At 31.8% G+C, this 19763-nt stretch overlaps 3 protein-coding genes across 3 annotated transcripts; 1 reads left to right on the forward strand and 2 right to left on the reverse strand.

The window, feature by feature from the left end:
* Positions 1 to 304: 304 nt before the first annotated feature.
* LOC144844792 (uncharacterized) lies at positions 305 to 3384 on the reverse strand. Its single transcript, XM_078701855.1, has 2 exons — positions 3331 to 3384; positions 305 to 2978 (listed from the first exon to the last, which is right to left on the reverse strand). Exon 2 carries the CDS (start codon positions 2959 to 2961, stop codon positions 1570 to 1572), a length of 1392 nt encoding a protein of 463 aa, XP_078557981.1. The 5' UTR covers positions 2962 to 2978; positions 3331 to 3384; the 3' UTR covers positions 305 to 1569.
* A 78-nt stretch (positions 3385 to 3462) lies between these two features.
* Positions 3463 to 10534, forward strand: LOC144844793 (eukaryotic translation initiation factor 3 subunit E-B-like). Its single transcript, XM_078701856.1, has 13 exons — positions 3463 to 3593; positions 4016 to 4075; positions 4644 to 4701; positions 4952 to 5112; positions 5608 to 5712; positions 6062 to 6187; positions 6345 to 6472; positions 7194 to 7311; positions 7664 to 7765; positions 7899 to 8008; positions 8189 to 8294; positions 8817 to 8957; positions 9876 to 10534. The coding sequence occupies exons 1-13, from the start codon at positions 3504 to 3506 to the stop codon at positions 9906 to 9908; spliced, it is 1338 nt and encodes a 445-aa protein (XP_078557982.1). The 5' UTR covers positions 3463 to 3503; the 3' UTR covers positions 9909 to 10534.
* Positions 10535 to 11936: 1402 nt separating this feature from the next.
* On the reverse strand, positions 11937 to 19756 carry LOC144844791 (trifunctional enzyme subunit beta, mitochondrial-like). The gene is made up of 13 exons (XM_078701854.1): positions 19615 to 19756; positions 17393 to 17522; positions 16799 to 16843; positions 16366 to 16397; positions 16054 to 16121; positions 15603 to 15690; positions 15067 to 15188; positions 14753 to 14821; positions 14231 to 14536; positions 13627 to 13754; positions 13313 to 13475; positions 12902 to 13066; positions 11937 to 12384 (listed from the first exon to the last, which is right to left on the reverse strand). Exons 1-13 carry the CDS (start codon positions 19661 to 19663, stop codon positions 12349 to 12351), a joined length of 1401 nt encoding a protein of 466 aa, XP_078557980.1. The 5' UTR covers positions 19664 to 19756; the 3' UTR covers positions 11937 to 12348.
* Positions 19757 to 19763: the final 7 nt, after the last annotated feature.

The raw sequence follows: 19763 nt of genomic DNA on the forward strand, positions 1-19763 counted from the left end.
TATAATCTGCATTATTTTAATTCAGTATAAATATGAGAAAAACTGTTCCAAATTTTGTTGTGAATACAAGAATATAAATCATGTAACATATTTACTACAGTAAAAGTTACACACTACACACTTCTTGTTTAATAGTACAAAAAATATTTGCTTTGCAAATATTTGATTTTTTTTGCCATTTGCCAAAATTCTTAAATTACATTCTCAATAATTACCATTTTTATGATCAATATTTATGATGTTATTGAGTTAATTAAATACAATGTCACAGAATAATTTAGAGAAATAAAAACAAACTTAACATCATATTTCGCTGTTTATATTTATTTGCAACATCACAACTCACATGCAGACCATATATAAATACATTGCATACATTAACACACTTTTCTCATTACACAAACATTTAAAGATGTATTGTCCTCAAAAACATGAAAATGTAGATTAATTAATTCAGACTTTGAATAGGGTATTTTGTAGTTTTAATAAAGTTAATCACTTCCATAGAAAAAAAAACCCTAACAAATAATGTTTTCACTTATAAAATGACAAAATAAATGGTTAAATTCAACCAAAATCCATTGGCTGGCAGCCAATTTGACTATTTTTTTGCTTTAAGTTACAGTTTTTTCAGGTAAATATTTTTTTTTTATCTAACTTTTGGTCAAAGTGGATAACTATTATGTGACATTAAAATAGCATATTCAACAGAAACATTTTTAATAATTATTTTTTCAGGGGGACAATACATCTTTAATGTAATCCAAATATCTTGATTTATTATATTAAAACATTTACATCTAAGCCCACCCAACCCATAAATGTACAGTAGAATGAAGAATACAAATTCCATACTGAAAACATGGGAAATTTACGAGCAAGACGTCAAAAGCAGTCACAACCTATTTTCTTCTCTCTTCTAAAATACTTTTATACATTTGTTTATAGAAACAGTACACATTTTTAGGCTATTCAATTTGAAAACACTATATTATAACAAAATCTCAATGCACAAACTGTAATAAATACTATGTTAGGTAGTAACACACTATCAGAGAAAGGTTTACAAAAATGTACTATTTCGAAGTACAGTATAATATTGCATATTAAACAAATTGTGCTCTGTGAAAATGAGGTTCAAATTAAAATACAACTGGATAGATTTCGGCAAAATATGTAAACATTAACGGATGATCTCATCATTTTATTCATTTCTAGTACAGTTATGTTTGATGATTTCTAGTAAATAATAGAACATTGCATTGTGCAAGCAACACACAACACTCATATTTTAAAAGAAGATTTTGAAAATATAGCATTTTTAGTGTTTGATTAAAATAAAAAATTAAATAAAAAATCACTCTTCCGGATTAAATTAACCATTTTGTTTTCTAAATAATTCGTTTCTCAATACACTTTGGTTAATGTTTTGTTTGAAGCTAATAAGGTTCTTCACGCATGTGCAGATCAATTTGTTTACAAAGTGGGTGGTGCTTGCACATTGCATGTTGGGATATGTTACGATTTCCGTGTTCTGCCGAAAACTATTATCTAGTATGATTCTATGTTTTACAAATGTGTTATATTTGGTTTAGTGTCTTTCCTTTGATTTTGTCTTACAGCTCTACCAGGTAGCCCATGCGAATCATCGTCTTGCTGATTCCTCTGAGAGCTTGATGATGTAAGAGAATTTGTTCTCCTTGGCAACGGTGGAGGGATTAACTCTGGCAAAGGTGGGCAATTCCGTGCCAACTGCCTTGCAGACAGTCTTCGTGAATTTTCACTAATACTCAAATCACTCATTTTCCCATCTAGATTCAAGGGTGGAACCATTGGTGTTGGTAGTGGTTCAGTTCGTCTGTCATTTAGATATGTATGAGGAGCCACATTGACAGTGTCATACAAGGATGGTGTTGGCAGTTCTACCTCCTCTTTTGTAAACGTACGTCCAGATCTTTTTTTAGCATTTCTTGAAATCTTTCTAGTTGGTGGTAGATTAGTATTTGTTGTGTCAGTATTGACTGAGACAATATTGCCTTGTACACTAGATCCATAGTTTTCGGCTCTATGGTTTTCATACTGTAGTGCACCAACATTTTCACTTGATAATGAGTCTGTTCTACTACTGCGAGTTGATGTCATGCTTGCATAACCACTAGAAGCACGATCCCACTCTGGAGTGGAGTTAATGTAACTTCGAGGGGGTGAATCACTGCTTACAGGGTGAAAGGTATGCGAGCTAAGTTCATTTGCTGGATTACTGATTGTTAAGTATTCTGGTTGTTCATTTTCATTTGTGTTAGTAAACTGTAGTGAGCTGGCATAGACAGGATCATCAGATGCTCTATCCTCTTTTATGTCGACAGCTTGTGTCTTCCTTACTTGAGGTGCTGCATTGGATTTCTTATCCTCTCCATCACACGAACTACGTGTTTGGTCTGGTTTAACTGTTTTCTGCATCTTTAACCCAGCTACACCCTTTTTCGGAGCACATATTAAGTCGCGTTTAATCATTCTCTGCCTTGTGGGATCATTGCGTCTCATCTGTACCATATTCTCAAAGTCAATAACATAAAGGAATCCAGCAATGAGAATCTCTACAGATTCTTGTTCTTTAGAGTACGCCGTTTCCAGTTCTTCATTTGTGCGTTCATCGTACTGCCACCAACCATTTCTACCCTCGTAATACCATGAATATTTTTCTTCACGTTCAGATGCCTCATTTTCATTACTTTGTTGTAGTTCCTTACTAATTTTCACTAGCCGTGGGTGATTGAAGTAGTCCATAGGTATCTCCTTGCGACACAAAGCACAGCGTTTACTTCTGTTGGCTGCTCCTTTCACACATAGAAAACAGAAGATATGACGACAAGGCAATTGCACTGGATAGATACATGTTTGGAGACACACAGAGCATTCCAGAGGATTATCAGCAGAATTTGCATCACTTTTGGTAGTCATCTTTGACTTGTGTAATTCTATTAAAAATAAAATTGATATTATATTAATTAAATTAATACTACAGGTAAGTAGTTTCAAATACCTAGGCTAGGCATAGTTTCTGTCTTTGAAAGGAAAGAGCTGATTCCTGTGTGACAGGGTGCAGCAACTGCAGCAGTGACTGACTGAGTGCTACTAGGCCTAGGCCTAGGCCTAGCCTAGTTAGACTGTGCTATCTTTTCTAGCAGAGTGACCTGTTTGTTGTGATCAATCTGATGAGTATGTGGCGATACCCAAACTGTATGCAAAACTAGAGAACATCTGATTAAGACAAATTTATATGCAAACAATTTCAAACGGTATCTCGTTTATAAAATGTACAATATTTACCGTAAAAACTTTACCAGGTTTCCAGTCTTTTTTCATGTCAAAACAACAACCACAGGAAACAACAATTTGTTTTGTACCCCCTCTACGGTATTGAAAACCCGAACAAAATTAATTTCACTAGCGCCCTCTAGAATTCTTTTTTCGTCGCTCTTTTTTTTCTTTCTACCGGCATCATGGCGGAATACGACCTGACTTCAAAAATTGGTCAATATTTAGATCGACATTTGGTGTTTCCCCTCTTAGAATTTTTGTCAGTAAAGGAGGTAAACTGCTATAACTATAATTGAATAAACAATGGTCTTAATGTTATGTATTTTAGGTGAATAATAGGATAAAAACAAGAAATCATCTGGATGAGTTGTACACATGCATGGACATGATGGATATGATTAGTAGGCCTAGAGGGCCTAAACAGGCCTTTGACATGTTTTTTTTGTGTGTGTGTAGGGACGATTCGATCCAGCCAGGGACGTTTCGGTCCATTTAGGAGGTTGGCTGTTCTTGTTGGTGCCATATAAAAGCTTAATACAGTAGTATGTAAACCTGTTTAAAGATGGAAACAGACCTATCTATTTAGACTCGGCGACTTTTCTGCTAATTGTTAGTATTTTTAAATAATAATAATTATTAATGGCCAGTCCAGTATTTTATATTTAATTATTTATCAATTAATTAATCTTTACAGATTTACGATGAAAAGGAAATGCTTCAAGGAAAAATTGATTTGCTAAGCAACACTAACATGGTATGCATCGAACCTTGCTTTACATTTATTATTTTGTCTTTTTTAAATTCTAAATTGTTATACAGTAAATGGGGTGTTTAAATAAACCCCCTTTGCATAATTTGATCTGCAATTTACAAAGCAGTTTGATACAATTTGATAATTTAATAATAATTTTGTGTTATTTGAGTTAAAGATGTATTGTAATGTCCCCCAAAAACATGAAAAATGAAGATTAATTAAATCAGACTTTGAATATGTTATTTTGTAGTTTTAATCAAGTTAATTACTTCCATAGAAAACAAATTTAAAAAAATAATGTTTTCACTTGTAAAATGACAAAATAAATGGTTAAATTCAACCAAAAATCCATTGGCTGGCAGCCAATTTGACCATTTTTTGTTTTAAATTACATTTTTTCAGGTAAAGACATTTTTTTTCAATCCAATTTTTGGTCAAAGTGGATAACTATTATGTTACATTAAAATGGAATATTCAACAAAAAATGTTTTAAGAATTATTTTTTCAGGGGGACAATACATCTATAAATAAATATCATTTGGAATGACATCACACGTTTCTTTTGTAGGTGGATTTTGCTATGGACGTGTTCAAGCAATTGAATACAGAGGAAGAGGTACCATCAAGTGAGTAGTAACGCTTTCTAAAATCAGAAACCCAGAATATTGCTAATATTTTGTCAATACATTTAATTGTTTTGTATCCTATAGTTTGTTATTGATCCAGCATTAAGATATCTACAGTACAAACCATTTTCACCAATCATCAACATATTAAAATTGATGATATTTAAAAAGTATTAAATGTATCTAATGAAACACCTCTCTTACACAACCTTGAAAAAGTCTTCAATAACATATTTCTATTTTTTTTTAGAGCTGCGTGAAAAAAGGACAGAAGTTGTTTCTCAACTAAAGAGGCTTCAATCGCAAATTGACCCAATTGTTAAAATCTTCCTTGACCCTGAGGTCAGCAAGCAAGTCCAGTCTACAAGGGATGGACAACAGCTATTTGAATACCTGAAAAATGAACACAGTGTAAGATCTTGCTTATTTCTATAAAAATTGTCCATTTCATTTGTAACACTCAATTAATTATTGTAAAATATGTTGGGTAGGTTGTTGCACTAAATAACTTTAAAATAATACTAAATAGCAATACAAATTGCTTCTCTAAATCGTCTTGTTTTTAAGTTAGAACCTTGGGGAATTTTTTTATAAATTCATGATATTCATGAGTGCTTTGAATATTTCTGGGTGGTACACAACCAACAGTGACATGCTGAGCTAAGAAAGATCTGGAAACATCTTATAGTAGGCTCATTATGTAGGCCTCCTAACTAAATGCATCTGTTTTTCTTCTCTGTACCAGTGTACAGATATTCCCTCTCATTTCAAAATGTTGTTAAATATACTGACAATACTAACTAAACAAGCAGCAGCACCTGATGCTTGGTTTTGGGAAAATTGACTGATTCTGTACTTTGAATATTTGACCTTCATAATTATGTTGTTTTTTGTTTTTTTTTTTAGTTTACTGCTGAGATGGTTGAGTTACTTTTCCAGTATGCCAAGTTTCAGTATGAGTGTGGCAACTATTCTGCAGCTGCTGAATATTTGTATTTCCATAGAGTACTGGTAAGTATTGTGTGATTTTAAAGCTAAATCTGTATCCGTGTTTTTTGTTATGAAAACTAAAATGTGAATGTGCAAGTCGATGCAAATAATGAATGTTTATGACTGGAATATATAGAATTGAAAGTTGAAAGATTACTTGGCCATTAAATAGAACAGTACATCTTTCAACGAATGAAAATACTATATCCATTCCATAAATAAAAAACATTGTTTAAAAATGCATTACACACGCAAAATGTAAATAATTAAGCTCTAGGCACATTAGAGAAATATATATGTGTCTGTGTTGTTATTTTAAAGAATTACATTAAGGTATAAAGAAATTAATTTTGTTTTCTTTCTTCATTAGGTTTCACCTAGCGACCCTTGTTTTATGAGCTCATTATGGGGAAAATTAGCATCTGAGATTTTAATGCAGAATTGGGAAGCTGCTCTTGAAGATCTAAAGAGATTGCGAAATACTATTGATTCAAATGTAAGGCTTCAAATCGAATTACCTGTTTGTGAGTGAGTGGAAATGTAGACTGGTGGTTGAAATTCATACAGCATTTATTGACTGTGTGTTCTGTAAAAGGGAAAAGTCACATTTGTACAGTGATTTCATTTGCTATTTTTAATCTTTTGTTTTGTAGCAAGCGTTTGTGTCACCTCTCCAACTGCTTCAGCAAAGAACATGGTTAATACATTGGAGTTTGTTTGTATTCTTCAACCATCCTGAAGGCAGAGATGACATCATTGATCTATTCCTCTATCAACCTCAGTAAGAACAACTATTTACATAAATATTTTTTTCCCCTTATATTACTAAAAATATATTCATTTCATAATATTTATAAATGTAACATAATCATATTTTAGCATATTCATTTCTTAAGCATAATCATTTTAGCATATACATTTCTTAACACAATTCATATTTTAGCATATTCATTTCTTAACATAAATCATTTTAGCATATACATTTCTTAACATAATTCATATTCTAGCATATTCATTTCTTAACATAATCATTTTAGCCATTTCTTAACACAATTCATATTTTTGCATATTTATTTCTTAACATAAAGCATTTTAGCATATACATTTCTTAACATAATTCATATTCTAGCATATTCAATTCTTAACATAATCATTTTAGCATATACATTTCTTAACGCAATTCATATTCTAGCATATTCATTATTATTATTATTTTTTATTCTAATTATTTAATTAATACTAAACTTTGTAGTCTATGCCTGTGTAGATTGTAGTATTTTATTCTAATATCTACAAGTTAGATCATAGGGCTAATAAACACCATTGTTTCCAGCATTTAAAACCAAAAAAAATGCTATGAATTGTAAATGCTTAAATGGTATTTATAATAATAGATTGTATTTTACTATATTTTAGCCCTTTATCAACAACAAAAATGTTTGCTGTAGAATTTCTTTGTGTACAGCTATTTAGCTAACCTACTTTTGCTTGTTTTTTCTTAGTTACTTAAATGCTATACAGACTATGTGTCCGCACATTCTACGATACCTTACTACAGCTGTAATTACAAACAAGAAACGACGACAATACTTAAAAGATCTTATAAAGGTTATACAACAGGTAAGGTTGTCAATTATTTAAAAAGAAAAAAGTCTGGCTGATTTAGATAGTTACTAAGATAACACAGAATTGTAAACGTTTACAAAATTGTTTTCAATAGTATTAATTGTAGAGTTGCTGAACTTTCTTCAATTTTTTCACCTGTGTGTATTTTTTATTTAGTTAGTTCTATAACTTTACTCGGATAAGAAGTACCCTAGTCCTGTCAAGGCCGAGACTCGGCTGGTATCCCCATATACTTTAGTTTGGGTGCTGTAAAGAGATTCCCCTTTCTCTTTCCCTCAAAAGAAAGAAACTTTTGTTTTTTTACACTACTACTAATTCATTATTATAATAATATTTACTTTTGTAGGAGTCGTACACTTACAAAGATCCAATAACAGAGTTTGTTGAGTGTCTTTATGTTAATTTTGACTTTGATGGTGCTCAACAGAAGTTACGAGACTGCGAAATTGTAAGTATAAATGCAGGCTGGTTTAATGTAAAACGTGTACCCTGTTTCCACAGTCTCATGTCTCATGTCAGCCTAGGCTAAATATAATGGCTTACAAATTTGTTTACCATCATAATGTCTTCTGTTTTATTAGGTGCTTGCAAATGACTTTTTCTTGGTTGCTTGTCTGGAAGATTTCATTGAAAACGCCAGATACTTCATTTTCGAAACATTCTGTCGCATTCACAACTGCATCAGCATAAGGTGAAGTCCTTATACATATTATATATTGTTTAAGGTTGCATGACAAAATCAAATGTTGTTATAAAGTTTGCGGTAGAAAAAACTGTTGAGTTTCTCAACAGTTCTTTTCAGAACTAAGATACGTGGTGTACCACAAACTTTATAGCAATAAATAAATGTTACTTTGAACTTTGTTTTCAGTATGCTTGCAGAGAAATTAAACATGAATCCAGATGAAGCTGAGAGATGGATTGTAGAACTGATTAGAAATGATGTCAGATTGGATGCCAAGATTGATTCTAAATTAGTGAGTGACTATATATGATGATATTACAGCTTTAAATACCTTTCAACCTCATTTCAAGTCAGCAATTTACGTTGAATTGCATTAAGGCAGCCATTTCAACGATTTTACAGCTAAAGGGATAATCAGGATTAGAAAGGTTTTCGTTATAGAACTATAGGATAATCATTTATGCTGTCTTTGATAAAAATAATATTTTTAAAATTCCCATCAAATGATGTCATGATAAATAAAAACAATAAAATCGTATTGTCACGATGCTCTTACTAATCATGACATCATTTGAGTGGACGTGTGAAAATGTCATTTTCATCAAAGGAAGCATAGATGGTTATTCTATAGTTCTAGGATGTAAAGTTTTTATATTGTTTTTGTTTTATGTATGAAAAATGCATATTTGTCTATTTATCGTCGATCGTTATCGTCCTAGTGTAAATGGGCCTTATGTCTGCTAATAGGTTTAACTATATTTATACAATAATCATAATTAGAATATCTCTGTTTAAATTTGTTTTTTTTCTATAGGGACATGTTGTTATGGGTGTAAAGTCTGTGTCACCCTATGAGCAAGTTCGTGAAAAGACCAAAAATTTAGCCTTCAAGAGCCAGATGTTGGTCATGAATATAGAAAAGAAAGAACAAGCTATAAGAGCAAAACTCTCTGGGGTAAAATTATTATTTCTTTTACTGTTTCCTTTGTTTCGTTCCTCAAAAGCTTAAACACATTTGAAAGAATATGAAGCAGCTGCCTTTAAACTATTTGAATTATATGTGACATTAAAATAGCCTATTTAACCAAAACAAAAAAATATTTAAATTTAAAATAAAAATTCTTTACATACGAGTAAATTCATTAAAGATGTATTGTCCCTTTGACTTATTCCAAAAAAATAAAAAATAACAGATTTCGAAAAAAGGTGGGTCATTTTGAAGTATCTTAATAGTTATTAACTATCACCAAAAATTTGTCGAAAAAAAAATCATTTAACTGAAATACAGACGTTTTTTTGTTAAAAAAATAACTTTGACTTCCAGTCAAAGTTTTTGATCAAAACATATCCCATAATGAAACGCGCTTGTTTGGCTACTCTGTATGCATAATCATAAAACTTCCTCACGATCTGTGTGAAAATACCTTCTCAACCGTGACAAGTTGTAAACAATCCTAATTAGCATATGCATAATGCGTACTCGTGGTTTGAAATCTTTGTTTACTTTCGCTCGCGACGATTTTCCAGATGAAATGTAATCAAACTAATTTACCTGTTAATTACGTAAACTTGTTGCTTTTGGCTCGAATTTTCGACTTAAAGTGAATAACTTTAATATTACTTTGATATGGCCAATTTAAATTTAGAATATTTTGACCTTCATTTTTTTGTGTTTCAAGGGACAATACATCTTTAAATAAACATTTTCTATTATAATATGTATTTGTTATAAACAATTGCATTCTTGCTGCAAACCACTTTATTTTAAAGTAATTTATAAAACTGTAGCGCTACTTAAGCCTAAATGTGGTTTGTCAACCTGATTTTGATGTGTGAATTGAACAGTAAAATAAAATGATTTTTTATTCAACAGGCACCACAATGGGGAGCACAAGATGTGTATTGAAGATGATGTCATAACTTGAAATACAACTACATGTTTCATATGCAGTACAACAAGCAGATAGTTATTGTCGATTGGGCTTATCTCTCTACTTTTTGTTTCTTCTTTACAAATATAATATAAACATCATATAGAATCTCTACAATTTATTAACTATAAAAATAGTTTCCAAATATTGTTTTTAGTTTATAATCATTTAAAACTGATTGCTCAGTGCAAGAATCTTTGGCTTTTTAGTTTTATGTATTTATGATGCATCTACAGTGGTATATTTCACTTTCAGTGTAAAGCTCTGTCTACACTATCAAACTACTGTGACAAAAAAAGTTTGATGTGCCTAAATATGGTGGTGATATGCCCAAATATAGTAGTGATATTACATCATCATGTCTAATCGCTGTTAGTTGTCAACTGAATGAAATAAAAATATATATATGGGCACATCACATTTTTTTGTCCCATAAAGTTTGATAGTGTAGACAGAGCTTAAGTCAGGTTTAAAACAAGGTCCAAATTAAATAGATCAGGCAGTAAATTACTTGCACATAATATTGTGCCAATTCCATAGTAGTGCCGAAATTATGTTAATCTGATTTGTATTTAAATAAACTATTGTGATTTGTAACCAATACAGGTTTGTTTTGTATATACAGTACTGACTTTATATAATGGAAATAGTACATCAGCTCTATACTACATCAAACACAAGTTCTCCACATGCTTTAAGCTCTGTCTACACTATCAAAAAGGTGTGATGTGCCCAAATATGGTAGTGATTTGTCCATATATGGCACATCACATTTTGTCGCATATAGCGACAGTGCAGACAGACCTTTAAGCCGATTTTCCACTAGGCGAATCGAAAGCGTCACGCTATGCGCATGCGTATTCAAGTTTCTGTCTGTCATACTCCCTTCTTCAACGAATTCTAGTTCCTTTGATTTTTCGCTTCAGCGAAATTTACTAGTTCGAATTGTTTCTACTTTTTGCGAAGCGAAATATTGCGCAACCAATCAGAGCTCAGGAAATGAGTTATGACGCTTTCATGAGCACTCATGCGAATCGAAATGCTCAGCAACCATGCGAGGAGTGGAAAATCGTTCAAGTCAAGTTCATTTGTTTCCTTTTCATTAAAATATAAAACAGTCATACAATTCCACTAAGAAATTTGAAGACCTAAAAGGAAATATGTTAAATACAAACATCCTTTTATTTCAAGTGTCCTTGAGGCATGAGCCATTACAGAAATAGATAACAGTTTGAAGAAATGGAGAGCCTTGCGAGGCACACTAGTCCATGTTAAATATTTTGACCATGTTATAGTATGCTAACAGTAACCAATTTTGGGTTAAAGGCCAGGTGCAGGCAAAAAATGTCTATTGATCATACATTCCAATAATTATCGATCTATAGTTTACCTTATGTTTCATAATTGTTGGGATTTTATTTGTGTTACACGAGCTTGTTGAAAATAAGCATTTTCTTATCAGTGGGGGGATAGTTCAAATTTCACAGTAAAATCTGTATTCTTTAGTACACAAATTTTGTAAATAGAGAGGCATTTTAAAAAGCTATGAAAAATAAACGATGTGGTAAAAAATGTCATTAGATGACTAAATATAGGTAATATAACTTAAATTTTACATTTCGGGTATTTTTATTCAACTTCAGATTTTTATTTTCATGCTATAGCAAAAATTATCCACCGTATATCCACCATCTTTTATCACCTTCTAGGGAGTCACCAGACATGTTATTACATTAGGTTAAACTACCTAACTACTGAAAAAAAGTCTTCCTGGTTTTTATTGCAGAATTTTGCCAAATTTTGTATTTGACCATATTAAGGGAAATTCATGTTTTTTCGTCTTGATTTCTATTACAAATATTTGATTTATGTACAATTAACCAGATATTATATTTAAAATTCATGCCTGTACCTGAGCTTTAAACCCATGCATAGGTTAACATCACTATTGTTAACGATTTTGAAATTTAAAATGAAAAAAAAAATAAAACTACAATACAAAGTAAAGTTAGACAATCCTTTATTTCAATCTTGTTTGAGTTGAACAAATCATACTTTTGAAGTATCTTTATAGTAACGATATTTAACTTCCCACCATATTATGCACAAATTTATTTAATCTTTTGAAATGTTCATATAAATACAGTAGTTTATATTGTGTTGGAAAACAATTGATTTTGACCAAAACAATAACACACTTTTATTTTATGAAATTGTATTTTATATTTTGCTTCAAGCTTCCCTGCTCTGACTCAAAATGCATGGAAATTTTCAAAAAAAAACTTGCATTGTCAATATTATATATATTTCTGTTGATTCCGTAAAAGCAGCTCCACATGCGTGGATGATGATAAAAGGTGAAACTATCATTTATTTACAATTTCAATCTATTAATTTCAGTGTATTGCAACTCTATTATGCTGGATACCTTTCAATAAGCATACCATGTCCCTGAAAAAGAAACAAAATGTCAGTCAAAATGTGGTTAAAATACTATGAATATAACTCCCTACTTTCTCTTATAATTTCATAATAAATAAAATTTAACAGTAAATATGATTAAAATAAGAGGCAAAATTCCAAAAAAGCGAAGCTTGTATAAGGCAGCCCATAAAAACTAAAAATGAAAACAGGACAACACGGGAACCGGAAACAGGACAAAATCTGTAATGAAGACTTTTAGTTTCAGGGTACTGAAAAATGCTAATTACATAATTAATGATAATTACACATAACTGGATAAGAGGTGTCGTTTCTATTTAAAAGAAGAACTCTTCTTTGACAAACCACTTTTTATAGGGTAACTGGTACACCATCCCAGAGTTTTGGACCAGTGAACTTAATGCTATGTTTAAAAGAATTAGTTTAAAACATTTTGGACATATTAATAGGTTTGCATTGAGTGAATGTTTAGACTTTTTAGGTTAGTGTGTTGGTTCATAAACAGATGTTGTAGCATTGTTCTTACCAGTCCTCCTGCAGCACAGGCTGCAATCAGTGCAAATTGTCCATCCTCTTTCTTGAGTCTGTTGGCAGCTGTGGTAGCTAAACGAACACCAGTGGCTCCAAATGGATGGCCTATAGATAAGGATCCTCCCCATAGATTGAACTTATCCATTGGTGGAACGCCAACCTAGAAAGTAAAAAAAAAATTGAATTGATAACACACTATAAGTGTATCCTTGCCATTTGATTATGCATGACATGTTACTTTGATTCATCCCTGTGGTTGCGTGGCACAAATTGCATGTTCAGTTTTTGTGAAATAAACATTCATTATTTAATATAATTATCCATTGATATTAACATACTGTAGTATAATAACACAGTATTATGTTAGGCAATGTGAAAATGGGTAATAGACAGCAGCAGCAGTTACCTTCGTTTTCCTTCCCATTTGTGTTTGAGCAAAGAAATCTGAATCCATGGCTGCTAAGTTTGCAAGGATTTGACCGGCAAAGGCTTCATGATACTCAAAGACATCGATGTCGGACATTGAAAGACCTGCCTTCTCAAGGACTTTTGGAGTTGCATATGCAGGCCTGCAAAAGTTGCAAAGTTTAGTTATATAGGTAAATGAAACTTGTGCATATGTAAGCTTAAGATTTAAACCAGACAAAAAACAAATTTTAAGTTGGCTTGTTAATTGCATCTTAGGCCTACTATTTGCAAATCATCATAGTTGATTCTTACCCAAGCAATAGCTGATCTTTAGGGTCCTGTGACACATATGCAAAGTCTCTAAGGTATGCTTTAGGCTTATAACCCATGGCTAAGGCTTTCTCTTCTGACATTATTAAGCATGCTGAACCACCATCACTCTGTAATAAAACAAAACATAAAATACTTTTACTTTGTTAGAAATACTACTTCAATAAGTTTTCAGTCTTTTATTCCATTTTTATTATCTAAACCTTATTTTGTTTCTACACCACTGATAATTTTCCCTTTCAGTGTCTAATTATCAAAGTCACATATTTTCTTTACTTAAGCTCTGCCTACACTATCAAACTAGTTTGACAAAAAAAGTGTCATGTGCCTAAATATGGTAGTGATATGTCATCATCATGTTCATGGGCACATCACATTTTTCCACATAAAATTTGATAGTGTAGACAGAGCTTAAAACTTGACACCACTGGTAAACAAAAATGCAAGTACAGTACAGTATGGACACACTATTAGAAAGACACATTCTCGCTATACGGAGGATAACAAGGGGGAATATAACTTTAACACTAGAGCCTATCCCTATGACTTTACTTGGCAGGGTCCTACTATATTTATATAGCCTTACCAGAAAAGATGAGTTTGCTGCAGTAACTGTACCATGGGGTTTGACAAATGCTGCTCTTAGACTGCTCATTTTTTCCATGCTGGTTGGTCGAATTCCATTGTCACGTTGCACAACTTTACCCTTTCCTGGAACTGTGTAGTCAAGACGGTCACTTAGGAGTCCTTCATTCGTTGCCTTGTCGGCCAGAGTGTGTGATCGTAAACCAAACTCATCCTGTTCTTTCCTTCCAATTCCAAATGCTGCACAGAGTCTATCTGCTGAATGACCCATGACCTCATTAGTTGAGAACTCTGCTACAGCAGGCAACTATAAAAAGTGTACAAAATAATGAAATAGTAATACTGTAATAAATAATGTTCAAAACAGTTTCTTTGAAAACATATTTAAAAGGAACAAAAATGCATCATATATCATAACTGGCTCAGGCTATATACTAAGCTGCACTGACGAGATCTCATACGATCGAAACAGTACTGTGTGCAGATTGATACATAATATCTACATAATATACAACGGCCTTACCTCAGGTGCAAATGCTGCCATACTTAATTGTCTAGAAGCAAGGGCAAGTTTTGCTGAAACAGACTTTGCCTAAAGAAATAAAAAATAAAAAAAACATCATCAACATCAGGCAGCAATGTTTTTGGCCACTCCAAGAAACACAAAAGAAAAAAGTTGATTTTTTTTTATCGATAAGTATATTGTGCTTTATACAAATACTGTCTTAAAGCACAGTGGACCAGAGACAATATAATAAGATATAGTAGAGGACCCTGTAATAAATATTCTAGATATTTCCATCTGTCAGCTTAAAAAAATATGATTAAAGTAGATACCTTTTGTTGTGTTATCATGAATTTTCTCATTTGTCTGCTGTGTCTTATTGGTGCATCGGACATAAAGTCAATGCCACCGGCGATACCAGAATCAATCTGTCCCATTGCAATCATTCCCATAACTAGAAAATGAACAGAGCACCTCAAGCTATTATTCATTCAACCCAAAAATAATCAAAATGTTGGTAAATATTAACTCTATGGTACCATATATTGGGTGGGAAATTGACTTGTTATACAGGCTTACATGCAAATGAACATTTAAGTGTAGATTAGCTCTAAATACAGTCTACTCTCTATTATTTTGAACAGATGCAAGTCTCTTTACAAGTGATAAGACTGTTTTTGTGATAAGCCAATCAGAAATAAGAAAACTAAGAGTTTCCTTTACACAGTCTGCCAGGTAGGTTAATTTCTTATATTTACACAGCTTCACTTGCATTGGTTGTTCACAATTGGCTAATTAAAAAGATGGCTGATTTTAAATCTTGTACACTACAGTATTAATAAACAAATGCACTTTGAATGCAACTTACCTGATGTAATGGCCTGGTTGGATGATATGCATGCCATTGTTACTGTATGTGCTGGAATCTTTTCAGAGAATCCTGCTCCTAATGCAGCCTATACATAAATACAATACACTTTATGTACTTTGTTAAGCTCTATATGTCTACACTATCAAACTTTATGCATCAACAAATGTGATGTACCTATATATGGACATGATGATGTCATATCACTACCATGTTTGGACATATCAATACCATATTTAGGCACATAACACTTTTTTTTGGTCAGACTAGTTTGATAGTGTAGACAGAGCTTTACACCTATTATAAACATTGATTATAGAGTGAAACCATTTTGAGCTAACTTGTTTTTCTATTTTTTCTATTATGGAATATACACATCATATGGAATGATGATGTGGAAAAAAACTATTGAAAGAAGCATTTTGGGACACTAAAGCCATGTACAGCTTACCTCTCTTGCTACATTGCTTGTTTTAACCTCTTGAATGACAGTCCCAAAGCATATGTAATCAACAGCATCTACAAAATAGGTGCTTTCAAATTTAATACATTTGCAAATATAAATTATGCAAGGGAACATTTCAGTAAATCATGCATAACATTTATAATTTTTACTCAATGGTATAGAAAGTTTCTATACAGGGTCATCTGGGAGAACAGCATTGTAATGAAGAGGTCACCCAGTATAAAGATTAAATAATATATTTAAAAAAATGGATAGTACTGACTACAGACAGTTAAGGAAGAGATTACAAAAACTTACCCTTTGGTATATTTGTACGTGCCACAAGTCCCCTAAAAAAACAAATAAATTTTGTTTATATATATATTTTTTTAACATAAATTGAAGTAAAAATTAAAATTGTCTTAATTATCACTTAAAAATGTATTTACTATTGCAAACAATTAGGGGTGTAATACAGAAATTCTCTGGTGTTTACAGTATTCAGAAAATCTAAAAAAACAAAATGTGGTTTTCTGTCATGTCCTTTTCATGTGAATTGAAATCAATAGATATTTATAGAATATAAAATTATAACATATACATATAACATTTGTGTTGCATTTTGTACCTTATGCCAACATGTTACAATTCTAATAGTGAGATTACAAAATAAATCTATTTAAAGTACTGTAAAGATGAAATCCACTTGTCAGTTACAAGAGTCATAATTATATTTTTACAACAAACTTACTCTAAAGCTCCTCTTGCAAGATCATGAGGCATTAAGTCTGCATAACTGAAAAATAATAATATTTAAAATAAAAAATAGAGAAAATGTAATCAATGCCAATGTTGGCTAAAATGTACATGTCTTCTACAACTACTACTAATAGATATACAGTAGTATAATTTTATTATATTTTCCAATGAAAGTACTTGCGTTCCCCGAGGTAGGGGTATAGCCCCTAATTCGACGGCACCACTGATCAAAGGAAACCCCGTAAAATCGATGGACAATTTATGTTTTACTTTACAATGGCCAATATCTATCACTCATATTAAGGAGACATTGTTGGGTACCAAAGTTGTCCCCTAATAAATGTTTTACTGTTAAATTATTTATGCATTCCTGAAAGAAAAATTTGAAAGAAAAATTTGAAACACATTACTATTTTACACTACACTATTACACTATTTTATGTTTAAACATGTATATAACATCGATTGTAGTTTCTTAAACTTAAAACACTTTTTTGTAAAAAATGTCAATTCCATGTTACTTTTATGTATTGCAAATTGTTATACAATTATAAAAGAGAACATATTAAGGCAATTGTAGACCTACTCTGTGCCAGACATCAGGAAAGGTGTTCGAACTCCTTCAACTAACACAATGTTCTTTCCATTTGGTTTAGATACTGTTTTCTTCGTTGCTGCATTATGAGTTATTGATGTGCTCAAACAACGTAGGCCATCTAAAAACAAAAAACAAATGTTAGGTTTGGTTACAACTTGTTATTACTTTTTGCAGTGTGTGAAAAAAAGATATAATTAGGCGTAACTAAAATTAATAAAATAAAAGCCTTTTTAAGTAAGGAAAACCTGTTTTTTTTAAAAAGAAATTGTGATTATTTAAACACAATCATTAGCCTACTACCACAAATTTGTACATTTACTATACTACTAGGCCTACAAACGGCTCTCTCCCTCCCTCCTGTACACGGATTACGGTCGAAGCGGCCGCCAACCAAAGCGGCCGCTAGTTCAATAACGGTAATTTGTATGGAACGCCGTGTGCTCTTTGATTGTCGTTGGTTTGTAATCTTTGATTGTCATTGTTTCGACAGGTTTTCTTTACTCGGACGTAAATAACAATCTACATTATTGTAATGTAATTTATTCTCTTTATTTTACAGATTGAATGTGATACGTTCTTTTAAACGAAATGGCGAATCGATGATTAGCCTACTTATTTTAACTAAATGATTTTAAATAAATGATATATATGTTTAATAATAAAGTCAATAACATTCATTGTGGTGTTTGTATTGTATATTAATATAATATATAATAAGCCAATTATTAAGAATTATACACATTTTTTCAATAAAGTATATCACAATATATAGTTTTGTTATTGTATATTAATTAATCAGTAAAGTAACTATACTATAGTAGTGTTCATAATTTGTTAACTTCTTTCTAATTTTTTTTACAATATACATGATTTTATACCTTCAGATATATAAATCAATTTAAAATGAGTTTTAAATACTAATATAAGATGCAAGTGTCTGTACGGTACGGTAATTAATTACGCGAACTTTTGCTAATAACTCGACTGGCAGCCAGCAATAGTGCTGTAGAAGGTGCGTAGAACACACACCCTATTACTAATAATAAAAACCAAGATTCGATAGTATGTAAATGGGATATAAAGATTCGACAATACCCTACGTAAATTATTAACGCAATACTGTATAACGATTCGATAGTACGTAAATGAGATATAAAGATTCGGCAATACCGTACGTAAATTATTATTGCAATACTGTATAAAGATTCGATAGTAGGTAAACGAGATATAAAGATTCTGCAATATCGTACGCAAACTATTAATGCAATATTGTATAATAACGATTCAATAGTATGTAAATGATGTATAAAGATTCGACAATACCGTACGTAAATTATTAATGCAATACTGTATAACGATTCAATAGTATGTAAATGAGATATAAAGATTCGGCAATACCGTACGTAAATTATTAATTCAATACTGTATAACGATTCGATAGTATGTAAATGAGATATAAAGATTCGGCAATACCGTACGTAAATTATTAATGCAATACTGTATGAAGATTCGATAGTATGTAAATGAGATATAAAGATTCGGCAATACCGTACGTAAATTATTAATGCAATACTGTATAACGATTCAATAGTATGTAAATGAGATATAAAGATTCGACAATACCGTACGTAAATTATTAATGTATAGATTCGATAGGAGAGGGTCGAGAAAGGTCGTGTCAGTTCAACGTCATATTTTCCCTTCACTACCAATAATGAGATATACAAAGTACGTAAATTATTAAATAATTCGATAGTATGTAAATATTAAAAATAGAATATAAGATTCGATAGCATGTAAGTTAATATTAAAATACATATAAAATATACATTGATTTAACGGCCGGCAAACTTATTATACAACTTGTTATAGAAATATAAAGAAGAGCTGTAACTCAACTCGCTATAGGCCATGGCGTTGACAACAACAATCCAAGATTAAAGCGCACACGGCGTTCCATATAAATGACGATATTAAACTGGCGGCCGCTTTGGTTGGCGGCCGCTTCGACCATACTACTACCAAGGAACTCCTATACTAGGCTTTAGGCCTACTCTCTTGCATGCCACTATCACAGCTAGAGACAGAGCCATTTGGGGAGGCCGCTGGGATTAGTCAGGCCGCTGACTCGACTCGCCGGCCCGGCCTAGCTTGCTTGGACATTTTTGCCGGTTTAAATCAATAAACAAACTATGAAACTAAACACCCACTAGATTGAATATGTCCGGAGAATCTTCCAATTGTGGAAATAAGCGCCATTGCTGTTACAGTCAGATATATTTTTTTTTATCAAAGAAGATGAGAAGATTAATCATGCGCCGCAAAAAACAGTTGTCTCCTCGATTTCTCTTCTTTTTTT

This window comes from Antedon bifida, chromosome 6, assembly GCF_963402885.1.
Source record: "Antedon bifida chromosome 6, ecAntBifi1.1, whole genome shotgun sequence".
NCBI lineage: Eukaryota > Metazoa > Echinodermata > Crinoidea > Comatulida > Antedonidae > Antedon > Antedon bifida.

Coding starts and splice junctions, on each gene's coding strand:
- LOC144844792 (XM_078701855.1), bottom strand. CDS start 2,961: ATGACTACCAAAAGTGATGCAAATTCTGCTGATAATCCTCTGGAATGC.
- LOC144844793 (XM_078701856.1), top strand. CDS start 3,504: ATGGCGGAATACGACCTGACTTCAAAAATTGGTCAATATTTAGATCGA. Junction 6,188..6,344: donor GAAATACTATTGATTCAAAT/GTAAGGCTTCAA, acceptor TTTGTTTTGTAG/CAAGCGTTTGTGTCACCTCT. Junction 6,473..7,193: donor CTATTCCTCTATCAACCTCA/GTAAGAACAACT, acceptor GTTTTTTCTTAG/TTACTTAAATGCTATACAGA.
- LOC144844791 (XM_078701854.1), bottom strand. CDS start 19,663: ATGGCGCTTATTTCCACAATTGGAAGATTCTCCGGACATATTCAATCT. Junction 14,822..15,066: donor TCATGATAACACAACAAAAG/GTATCTACTTTA, acceptor TTATTTCTTTAG/GCAAAGTCTGTTTCAGCAAA. Junction 14,537..14,752: donor TGGCAGCATTTGCACCTGAG/GTAAGGCCGTTG, acceptor CACTTTTTATAG/TTGCCTGCTGTAGCAGAGTT.